Raw genomic sequence first — 12,260 nt, forward strand, 5'->3', positions numbered from 1 at the left:
GGAATCATCCTCAGACTTGTCTATGCTCAGCTTGACTCCTTCAAGGGTGCCGGGGTAGTGAGCCCTGGTTTTGTGACTTTCTCACCATGTTCCATCTGATTTGAAAATCCCCTGTTGCTGAACTCAGAGTGGCTCTGGGGGCACATACAGATAGCCCACAGAGCTGCCAGGATCCCTGGTCTGATGGGAGGGGGGCGGGGGATGAAGGTTCCCATTTCTTTTCCTGAGCTGCCTTCCCACCCAGGAGGCCTGTGTGAGTGTTTGTTCTGGGCATAGTGCACATTCTTCTCTCCAGAACGCAGCTGGAGAGAAGGGACAAGGCAGGAACCAGGCCCCGAACACAGGCAGGGACATGGGCCAACCACCCGCCTTCTGGCCCCATCTCACTGGCTACACCAGGGCAGGAAGTCCTGGGTGGGGCTGGTGAGGCAAAGCCAGAGGTACCAGGAGGCCCTCTGCTTGATGCTCTGAACTGGCCAGCAGCTCGAGGATAATCACGTCCATACCCTGTGTCTGAGACAGTGTTTGTCCAAGATTGGAAGCAATGGGAAGGGGGAACTGTCTTTGTTTGGGTCTTGTGTTCTCAGCACCAGGGTGCGTGGGTGATGCTTGTTAACCAGCATTCAAGCTGCATTTGAAAGTCCCTGTCCAAAGCCTGCAGGCAGCATCCCTGAGCTTGGCCCGGGCAAGGTTTTGAGTCAGACACCGTGCTGATTGTGCCCCTTTGCTGGTACTTTGCAATCAGCTGTTCTGTCTTCTTCAGTGTTTCTTGGGTGGGCATATCTCTGTTCTTCCTCACCAGATTCCAGATTCTTCCAGGGAAGAATCGCTTCCTCATAAACTAACCAAACTTGAAATGTTTGCTCACTTGGGAGGATGAACACCTTCATACAGCTGACTGTTATCAAAGCAGCATGTAAGGGAGGTGGTAAGAGAGAGAGGATTCCCTTCTGGCTGGAGGGGTCAGAGAAGACCTCATGGAAGAGGGACTGTGGACGGGTATGGATTCAAAAGAGAGATGGGATTGAAAGCAGAAGAGATAGACAGTGACAGAGAGGAAGGAGGGACCCAGCGTTCTGAGGGGCATTGTGTGAGGAGAGGCCCCTGGAGGGCTGGGAAAGGCTGGCTCAGGGGTTTGTTCTTAATCTCATGGTCAGCAGAAGCCCTTTGGGAGCTTTTGATTGATGTGGTTCGTTCATACATCTGGCAGTGGTGTGGCAGTGATGGGAGGGAGAAGCTGGCATCCTCAGGAAGATGGAGGTGAGCCCCAATGGCTCACTGTGCTAAGCCACTCAAGAACACGCTGGAACTTTTCTCAGAGTGGTTATGTTAGGTGATGTTATTACCATCCCCATCTCATGGATAAGGAAACTGGACTCAGGTCCCACATGCCATAGGTGGTGGAGTCATGATTCAAACCCAGGTCTTTCTGGCTCTAAATCTGTGCTGTTCGTGCTACTCAAGACTCTGCAAGATGTGAAGGTACTGGTAAAGAGACCCTTTGATTTCACTGTCCATCACATCAGTATGGAGAAATGCTTTAATGGGTTTTTTTTTTCTTTTCATTGCCAGTCTTTGATTATATAATAAATATAACATAAGTTCATGTTCTTTGCCCAAAAGAAAGTACTGTAGGCATGATTAGTGTCCTCTTTGAACACTCTCCCTAACTATGGTCCTTCTGAGGTCAGGACTCAGGCTGATCCTGGCTTTTTTCCCCACCCTGCAAGAACAGTCACCTCGATCTTTCCACCATTTGCTCAGTGACACCTTACATAGGTGTCCCTGGGCCAGTTAATAGTCATTTAGGTGGTCTCCCCTGCCATGCCCACCTTCCCCATTTTGATCCCAGCCACTAACTGGGCTCCAGTGAACACAGGTTGAAAATCATAGGCTCTAGGATATACGTATATACGGTGGTCACACGTATGCTTATTTTTATACTAAGTGCAAAAGCCGCAATTTTTTTTTTTTTTTAATTAGAGGGATGGGGCAGTGGCATGGTCATTCCCCACCTCTATGTGAATTATATTCGTCCCTGGTCTCCTAGGATTTTGTTTTTCCTGCGGAGGAGTCCTCATGTGCTTGGCATTTCCCTGACCAACCCAGCCGTGGGTCTGGCCTTAGCATCAGTGTCCCTTTTACCATCTCTCTGACCCCTCCAGACCTGCTTGAGCCATAAGTGACGTTGGGGAACTTCAAATCAGGATCCTCGTTATATACATTGTCTCCAAAATTATTTATGCACATTTGGAAATTTCAAAAAGTAGAAAAAAAGCATATGCATGCAGAGTACCATCACTCTAAATTTTTTTTTGATGTCTTTATTTATTTTTGAGACAGAGAGAGACAGAGCATAAGCAGGGGAGGGGCAGAGAGAGGGAGACACAGAATCTGAAGTAGGCTCCACGCTCTGAGCTGTCAGCACAGAGCCCAACGCGGGGCTCGAACTCACGGACTGTGAGATCATGACCTGAGCTGAAGTTGGACGCTTAACGGACTGAGCCACCCAGGCCCCCGTAGAGTCCCATCACTCTAAACAGCCACTATTGGCATTGTGGCATTATCTTTCGAGTTTTGTGAATATGTATGTGAGCGCATGCAAAGGCGTGCAAAACTTTTATATAGTACTAGCCTTTTTGTATCCTGCAGTTTTCACATAGCTGAGAGCACGCTCTTGCTTGATGCTTTTGTTCTTTTATGTAACTGTATAACTTCACTAAGTGGATTTACCATACGTAGTTTAGCCATTCTCCTATTATTAGACATTAGCTCATTTCCAGTATTTTAGTGTTATAAGTAGTGCTGAGATGAAGGTCCTTGCACATAAAGCTTTTTCCTTATTTAGGTTGATTTTCTTGGGATTCTCAGAAGTGGAATTACTGGGTCAGAGTTTGAACATTTATAAGGCTCTTGACACATATTGCCAAATTGCTGTACAAAAGGATCGAGCTGGTTCGCATTCCCGCTAGCTGGGTAAGCGGTGCCTATCCGGCTGCATCTCGAAGCATCCAGCTGCTTATGTTACAGACGAGGAAACCGAAGCACACGGATGTGAAAGGGGTGAGCCAAGGATGCACGGCTCCTGGGCAGCAGAGGTGATTCTGGAACCCAGGCCCAGGCTATGAACTATCTCACCACCTACTTCTACTTTAATAACGTTGTCATGTTTGAGCTGTGTCCCAGCCTCTCTGTAGGGACAAAGATATCATAGACAGAACTCTGAACCACGTCCACTGCCCTGCCTGCATGTGTGCATGTGCACAATGGGGAGTGTTTGTGTGTTAAGAGTTTGGGTCTCGTCCTGGCACGGCCTTTGCACGCTTCACTTCACCCTCCTCTGCCCCACCCCCTCTGCCGACTTGTGTTCTCTTACCTGTTAATATTAGTGACTGGCCTGCTTGCTTCGCAGGGTCGGTATGTGAACTAGCTCGTGCCGAAAGCACCATGATACAGTAAGGCACGATATAAAGGAAATGTGCTGTTTTGATTGTGGTTATTCCTTAAAGCACTCCCAGGATGGGAGATGCAGCATTAGGGCATTGAGGTCTGAGTTAAGTCACTAATTTGTAATGACATTTTGTTCCACAGAACATTGAAGGCGTCTACCAGAGAGGCGTTCATCAAGATAAAATAAGACTAAGAAAAGTGATGCTGTACAACAATGTGCATGAAGTTAGTAATCCTGCACTGTAGACTTAAACATTTGTTATGAGGGTAAACTTCATGTTATGTGGTTTTTACTACAATAAGCAATAGGGAGAGGGGAATAAAAGGGGATATATGAAGATAATGCAGAAGGGACACTCATTACATCCTTCAGAGGTCAAAGAGGGACTATTTTAACTCAAAGGTACAAGCCGATGGATATACCCAAAGCTCTCTAGATTGGCCCGTCCAATAGAAACATAATGTGAGCCACGTGTATACTTTAAAAATTTTCTAGTGTAACCACATTTAAAACAATGAGAACAAACAGGTAAGTTTATTTTTAGCACTGTATTTTATCTCACCCCACATATGCAAAGGATTATCATTTTAACGTGCAGCCAGTATAAAAACAAATCATCAGTGAGATATTTTATATCTTGACTGAGTCTTTGAAATCTGGTGTCTCTATGATGCTTACAGTAGATCTCATTTGAGACTAGTCACATTTCAAATGTCCAGTAGCTACATGCAACCAGTGCCACTATTTTGAACTGCTCAGCTACAGAACATTTCCAGTGTTGCAGAAAGTTCCAGCAGATAGCCCTGCCCTGGACTTCAAATCCTTCAACTTGCCTTAGGAGCCACAGCTGTGGTATGGAGAAGCCAAGGAGGGACTAGAGCCCTGCGTGAGGCATGAGGCTTAGAGATAGCGCCCCCAGCCCTGTGCCTGGAGAATTCTTATGCGGAAAGGGGGGACACTGTGCTCTTGGTCCCTAGGGAGTGCCTAGTCTGATGGAGGAAGCTGCATGGTGGGTCCTCTGGGAGGTCCCAGTCTCGCAGCCCAATGAGAGAGAAAGTTATCCCCTTGAGGAGTTGGCCTTGAAGTTACAAACTTGGAGCCCACAGTCTGATGGTCATTCACAGTAACATCATGGCGGTTGCAAGTAGTTATAGTGACGGACTACAGCCTGGCCTGTTGTGGAGGTGAATGTGAACCAGGAGGCAAAGACCTTCAGGAGGGATAATGGCACGAGCAGAGAAAAGGGCAGAACAGGAAATGTTGGTACGGAGCAGACTGGCATGACTGCAATGGTGAGGACCTAGGGTTGAATTTGGAGTATGTGGGGGCGTAAATACCATAAAGGTTTAGATGAGATCTGATAAGCCAGAGCAAGCTATTTTAGGCACTGAAAAGTGATTGGATAAAAATAGTATTTGAAGAAAATTATCCCGGTGGTGGTGGCCGTGAGCTTGATGGTGTAGACGAGGGGAGCCTGGCCTGGGATGTGGAGCTGAGGTGATAAGGGACTGACTCATCCTTGCAGAATCTCAAGAAGTGAGCACCTTCCAGTGTCCCTGTATCATCTCAGCCCTGGGACCAAGGCAGACCCCCCCCCCGCCCCCGCCCGAGACTGTGCGAAGGCCTGGACAACAGGCCCGAATCAGGGTGTACTCCACCCTCTCAGTCACTCTGTAGCTGGGTGGTGTGTCCCAGCCCAAGGCTTGGTGGAGCCCTTGGCTTTGGAGAAAGCCCTGGGCTTTGTTAGAGGTCACCTGGGGGCCTTGCTGGTGAGGTGCTGGAAGAGCTGGTTGCCACGGCAGTGGGTACTCTGAGGAGGAGGGCAGCCTATGGCTGCTTAGGTACTGCAGGGCCGAGGGGATGGGGCACCCCAGACAAGGCGGTGCTTGAACCCCAAGCCCCTGTGAGCAGCTTTGCCATTGCCCAGCAGCTGGCTGGACTTGGCCACAGGAGAGTTCACCCTCAAATTTCCCTTCTTACTCTCTTCCTGTCCTCTCTTCACTCTTCCCAGGAGCCTCTCGAGCCAGGTGCACTGCTGGTCCTGCGTCTCCCCCACACAGTCCCCTTCACTGTTTCATCCCTAAAATAAAACAAAGCTTGAGCCAGCACCGGTTTAAGCCCTTTTCTTCCTCCCTTTCCCCTCTGGCTGGAAAAAGCCCACTTCGCTTAAGATCAGACGGGAAAAGTGATTGGGAGTGGGGAAGAAGATCCTTCAACCAGAACAGGAGGGATTTAAGCTAGACATGAGGAAGAACTTCCAGATCTGAAGATTAAGTGCTGGAATGGATGAGTCAGCCATTCCTTTCCACGGCAGTCTTTGAGGACAGGGGAGACTCCTGCGAGAAAAGAAGGACCTAGGGATTCTGGATGTTTCTGTGCTTCGCCGTCCTCTGTGCCACAATGTAGAGTAAGGAAAAAGTCAGTGAGGCAAGGCACAGAGGAAATTGTTGGCAGGGCCCCTTTCCCTTCCACCTAGTTCCACCCATTCTCAGGAACACCAGGACAGAGACAAATTTAGTCCTTCTATTTTTTAGAGTTTATGGAGAAAAACATTAGCATAAAATCCTTGTTGGGCAAGGGGGAATTCCTTCCCAGCTGGACCTCCTTGTTTCCTTCCTAATTCTGGGAGATCACATTGTACGTGAGTTTCCCCAAAGTGGTGGGAAGGGTGAAGCACGCATGGGAGTGTGCCCACAGGCGTGCACGCTTGTGTGTGCTCTAGAAAGCAGTCCCTGGTCTGCTGTGGCCTGGACACAGGTTTTCAAATCCAGCAAGTTTATCAAATGCCCACTAAGGGACCACACAGGCCCGTTCTCGTCTGCACGCAGCTTACCGTTGAGCGGAGTGGGGGAGGCAGGTGTGCGGACAGCTGTGCTCAATACAGGATGGAGAGGCGCTCACGGGAAGCCCCAGGCGGGGCCTGCCAGGTGAAGAAGATTTCAACAGGCAGAATGGGGTTTTGAAACGGAGAGAGGTAGCAGGCACTGTGCTAGGAGGTATACTGAGGGAGCGCCAGGAGCAAACGAGGCCAGGCAGCGTGAAGATAGGTGTGTGTGTTTGGGAGAAAGGAGCCAGGAGTTGGAGCATGGGTATGTACTGGGACCACAGTGGAGACCCACTGGGGGGCATTGCATGTCCTGGGTGGCCTATTTGTCACGTGTTTGGCCCAGGAGATGCTGGGACTGACGTTTCTGTCTGGACGCCGGGTATGGGCCTGATTGGCCTTCTGAGTGAAGAGAAGTCTATGTCCTTGAGAGCGGGGAGCCCTTCTGCTCACCACACATAGCCCAGGGAAAGTTGGTAAAGCGCAAAGGACAATTTTCGCTTACAAAACAAAAAAATGAAGTTTGCACAGTAACCCCTCTGCCCCCCAGAACCCTTAGGGAGCACGCCATTCTGTGTGGCCTTTTCCCAGATAATTAAAAATTTATGCCAACATTTATCATTATAACTTTTTAATGCTATCTTCCTAAAATATGTACTTTGTCCACCTCCTTAAGAAGTCCCTGATATAACCTTTCCTGGGTGATTTGGGCCATCCTGTGAGTATGTTATCATGTTCTGCTGCAGAACAGGGCAGGCCAGGTTGGGGGGAGGGATGTTTGCTCCTGCACTAGATAGCCCCCGCTGCTGGATCTTTTGGATAACTTAAGCATGCTTTAAAAAAATCACTTTGCGTCTTCTTCATCGTTAATAGACTGTCACTTGTCACTTCTCAAAGTTATCACAGTGCCTGCCCAGGCAGTTCTTCACCTCTCCCACCCCCACCCCACCTCCACTTCTAATTTGCTATTTCTAAACTGCACGAGCTTGGCAACTGTATTATTAGAATTTGTGGAAACTAACAGTTATCAGGTACTTAGTGATAACCTGAGATTATCACTTATGGGTAAAGTTCAGGAATGTGAGTGCATAGTCTAAGTGACGCCTGTTTTGTCTCATAGGGGTGCCTTTTTGCTTATTTCTGGGTTCTCAGTTGTACTATGGAAGGATGAGGTACCTCTATAAATACGCATTCTTTTTATTCAAAAACCATCAGATCCCCAGAAGGGAACATGAAAGTAGTCAATTTGTTAAGGTGGTAGGATTGGAGGCAGTATCTTTTTATTATTTTGTATTTGGATAAGAAAAAAATTTTTAAATCAAATTGAGTTAAGTGAATGAAAAAAAATTTTTTAATTTTTTAAAATGTTTTATTCTTTTTTTTTTTTTTGAAAGAGAGAGAGAAAGACAGAGTGTGAGCAGGGGAGGGGCAGAGAAAGAGGGAGACCCAGAATCCGAAAGAGGCTCCAGTCTCCGAGCTGTCAGCACAGAGCCTGACGCGGAACTCGATCATGACCTGAGCTGAAATCAGACGTTTAACCTACTGAGCTACCCAGACTCCCCGAAAAAAAACTTTAAGTTAAGAAATCAGATTTAAAACGTTACCATTTAAAAATTTGTTGTTGTATGTAGTCTGTGAGGGTCCTCAGCACCTGGGGGTGGAGAGGAAGCTGGGACGGGGGTGGGCAATTAGAGTCTGGCACTGGTCTGCAGAGGGCCCCTGCTTGTGACAACAATAGCTGCCAGTTCATGAGCACCTGGCCGGGCCAGTCTAAATGGGCACTTTGTACATGTTATCTCGTTCTCATGTGACACCACACCCCTAGGAGTTAACGTCCTTGTCCTCATTTTACATGAGGACTTGGAGAAAAGGAATAACATGCCCATGGCCACAGAGCTGAGTTCTGAGTGAACCGGTTTGAACTAAGGCCTGTCCCACTCCCAAACCCCATGGTCCTTTCCACCTCTTGGGACAACGGTGTTGGCGCACTGTGTGTTGGTGGGGGGAAGTTTCAGGTGGTGGGAACATGGGTTTCTGTGCGGGCGCACACATTTGCCTTGTGTCCTGATGCAGAGACTGAAGTTCCCAGTCTTCCTAAGCCCAGTGCATTTGGAGTTACGTGTCCCTTGAGCCACTTGGGGTGAGGGAGACAGTGGTGGCCTCCCTGGGGATGTTGGTATCCTCCCCACCCCCGCGGTCCAAATAGCTTGTCCTATGGGCAGGTGGTGGGACGCAGAAGGGCACTGTGTGTGTGTGCGTGTGTGTGTGTGTGTGTGTGAGAGAGAGAGAGAGAGAGAGAGAGAGATGGGGGGGGGGAACTGGCACAGAGAGGGAAGCAGAGGAGGGAAATATCCATGTCCTCTGCCTGTGGGTCAAGGGGCTGGGTTCAGACTCAGCTTAGCCACTAGCCCCTGGCTAACTGACCTTAGGCCAACCTTATCAGCCTCATGCCCTCTGGGCCTCAGGTTGCCACTCGTGAGATAAGAGAGCTAGAGATGGTTTCTTGGTCTCTACGTGTGGGGTTTACGAGAGCCTCAAGGAGCGGGTCCTCACTGGCAGACACCAGCCCATCTCAACTTTTCCCCTCAGTCTTTGTAAAACCTGGCAGGCTCACAGAGCCTTCCATTCAGTGTTTCTCAGAGGGGAAAAAAAAAATCTTTATTGCTTTCGTAGCCCTCTCTTTCTGATCATAAAAGCCACACACAGCTCTTGAACACGGTCTGGAAAATTAGGAAAAAAGTATAATGGAGAAACTAAAATCACTCTTAATTCTATGACATTTCTATATGTCCTTCTAATCATTTAAAACCAAAATGAGTATAATATAGGATATACTGTTTTGTAACTTGCTTCCCCCACTCTGGCCACTACATAGTGAATTTTTCTTAATTATATGAAGTGAATTAGATGCGAGGAGGAGGCGCTCGTCCAGAGCAGGCGGACCTTATGCAGCCTGTGTCAGCACAGTGCTTCCGCTGGGGCTTCTGAAAATGACCCTGCCCTTACCCTCCGAGTCCTGGTCTGATGGGGAAATGTGACAGAGGGGGCCACGGTGGGGGCTGCAGGTGCTCCTGGGATCAGAGACCATCCCTCCCCCTGAGGGATGGGGCTACTTTTCTGGAGGCTGGGAGAGCTGGTTGTAGAGTCACTGGCCACCCCAGGATGTGACCGCCCATTAGCCTGTAAGGCTGTGGTGCACAGCTTCCCTGGCCTAAGGAGGAGGTCATTCATATGTAGTCTGCACCATGAATGGCGTCCCCTGGAGTTGTGCAATGACAAGGGTGGGCCTAAGCCCAAGGGACTGCCTGCGTCACTACTTGGAGTTAATAGGAGCCCAGGGCCTGGAGACAGCTGAGCACATTTCATGGGCTGAGGTTATTTTGGTCCTGTTTCCATCCCATGGCATTTGGACCTTGGGAAGGGGAGATGGTGGGAGCTGGGCTGCAGCAAGGAGTCCAGACTCCATGCGGGGAGTGTCCATGCTTCTCAGCCTCCTTGACTGGGTGAGGCCGCCTCTCAGGAAGGGCAACCCCATCGTCTGCCCTCAGTCCTCATCCCCGGGGTTTCTCCCTCCTTCTGGGTGGGAAGTCATAATTGTAATTTATAGCCTCTCTTTCCCAAGAGATGATCTTTCACTTTATTTTGTCCCAACTGCACTTGCTGTCCCCTGCACGGCCCTCAAGGACATCTGGAAGTGTTTAGACAGTCTGTGGTCATTGGGCAGCAGTACCACGGACCAGCTAGGTTTGGCCTAGCTCAGTGGCCCAATGGCCTCAGGGATGGCACATGCTTTGAAATTCTCAGAAGACAGCTTTTTTCATCCCAGACCCACACACTTTTGCTTCCTTTTCCATGTATCTCCTCCCATCCCACCCTGCAGGGCTCAGCATGCCTGCACATTCTTTGAGCTTCTGGGAACCCCTTGGCCAATCTGTTTGGGCAGCTGGTCCTCGTGTGCAGGTGCACTGGGCGGCCCCCAGGCCCCAGGAGGGGCAGCTGGGAAGTGCGCTGGCCCCTGCCCAAGGCTGAATCAGCGAAGTGTGCTGGTACTGTTTGCTTCTGGTTTTCCGAAGTCAGCTTTGGCCACCTCATTCCAGAGAGGAGGGAAACCTCAAGATGCCCACCTCTGGCCCTCATGAGTCTCTGTAGTACTTGGTTGAAGTTGGAATGAATACTCCCTTCTCATTTGGAGATTTGGGGGAACAGTCCACAGAGATGAGCCCCCATAGATACAGACCTCAGCCTGCCACCCTGTGCAGATGAAGGGGGAGAAAGAAGCAGGATGAGTCCATCCTGGGGATGTGACTGGGAAACCCAGCTGCCAGGTCCAGGTCTGCCTGGTGGCTTCGCCCACAGCCACCAGAGCCCAGCCCAGCCCTTGCTACTTGCTCCGTGGCACCTCTTAGTCCCCTAAAACAACTTTTTATCCTCCTTTGGGTCTCCGCCCCTCTGCAAATCTAAGCAGAGCTATAAACCCTCCCTGCAGGGAAATGTACTTCTTCGCACACAGAGAAAGCTCAAAACCATCTTAGGGGGTCCTGGGTTCCCGAAGACCACCTGTGCACGCCTCAGAGCCCCTGCTAACCAGATCACACACAGCACGGCTGGACCTCTGTGGCCCATTCCACCAGTGTGTGCAGGAGGGGAACGGGCTTGAAGACACGGGGTGGGGGGCATAGAGGGCGAGGAGAAGACTGGCACGGCACCGGGTGATTAGTGGACCCCGAAGGCTGCTCCGCACTTGCCATAATCACAGCCTTTTGGGCCACTGGCTCCTCTGGGGTGCGGTGGTCTGTCCTCTGAGCTGATGGCTCCAAGTGTCTGTCCAACTTTCCAGCCTACAACCAAAGCTAGAATCTTGATTGTTCAGGGACTGGCAGCCGCCCATCACCCAGGGCCACCTGCTCTGCCCCCGTGTCCAGCCCTGTGCAGGACCCCTTCCCAGGCACTTCCTATGGCCCTGTCCCCATTTGTACCCCCCACTGCTCTTGAGGAAGGACAAGGGTCATTTGTAGCTCCCTACGAGCCAGGCTCCCCAGCATGCTCTGTACCCTTTGTTTCTTGGGGCTCAGAGACCTGTTTGGACATCTGTGTACTCTCTGCTAAAGTAGGTTTAGGTCATGTTCACTTTACTCTGGAGTTTATCCTGCTCAGAACTACGAACAGTGAAGCACTTATTCTGGGAGAGTTGATTGACCCTGTGGTCAGCGAGGGGGAAAGTTATAGGTTTTTCTAACCTCTGGGTTAGTGTCCCTCTCATCTGCTTGTCACATGCCTCTCTGCATGTGGTGCTCTGCTGGGGGCGTCACCAAAAGCAAGAAACAGATGTGGGCTGTGTTGGCCCCGGAGTTCGGCGGTGATGTGCAGGGAGTGTGTGTGGGGGTGGGAATTCTCTGCTGGAAGCTCTCCGTGTGCAGATGGACCCTATTGGTATTGGGGGAGAGGGGATTGAAAGATTTTGGGGACAGGGCTGCAAACCTGAGCCCAGAGGAAACTCTTAGCCGTGTTCCTAACTCTTTAGAACCATTTCCCCTCCTGGGCCAGAATTCCTAGCAAGGATCTTCTAATGAGGTTTGTGGTTTGATTCACATCCTCCTCTCCAGAGTGGCCAGCTGGAGCCCTCTCCACTGTCTCTCTAGCTCCCAGTCCTGTGTCACCACCAGGCCCTCATTGTTGGCACGTGAACTCTGTGCCTCACTGAACACCCTTCAGCCTCTGTCCGTCCCTCTCTCAGCTGACCTCCTGGGTACCCTTCCTGGCCTCCCAGAGCCAGCCCAGTACCTTCTGCTGCCTAGGGCGCTCCCTCCACCAACAGAAGTGCCTCCCTCCCTGCCCAGCTCCCTCCCTCAGGGGCTGAGTATGGGCACAGGTTCTCCCGATTATCACCCCCTGCCCCCCGCCGAGGCCTGCCTCCATTTCTCCACGTTCTCTTTCTTTCTTATTACCATCAGCCCTCCCGACAGGGTGGTTCTCAGCGTGTGTGTC

General features: G+C 50.3%; 1 protein-coding gene across 1 annotated transcript in view; it reads left to right on the plus strand.

Annotated features, from left to right (window-relative positions):
* The first annotated feature begins 3,636 nt into the window (after positions 1-3,636).
* The window catches only part of ADCY5 (adenylate cyclase 5), a 105,847-nt gene continuing 97,223 nt past the window's right edge, over positions 3,637-12,260 (plus strand). Inside the window, exon 1 of the mRNA XM_030328747.1 lies at positions 3,637-3,675. Coding sequence (XP_030184607.1) covers positions 3,652-3,675 — 24 coding nt within the window. The 5' untranslated portion in view covers positions 3,637-3,651. The remainder of the gene's footprint in view (positions 3,676-12,260) is intronic.

This window comes from Lynx canadensis, chromosome C2 (assembly GCF_007474595.2).
Source record: "Lynx canadensis isolate LIC74 chromosome C2, mLynCan4.pri.v2, whole genome shotgun sequence".
Taxonomy (NCBI): domain Eukaryota; kingdom Metazoa; phylum Chordata; class Mammalia; order Carnivora; family Felidae; genus Lynx; species Lynx canadensis.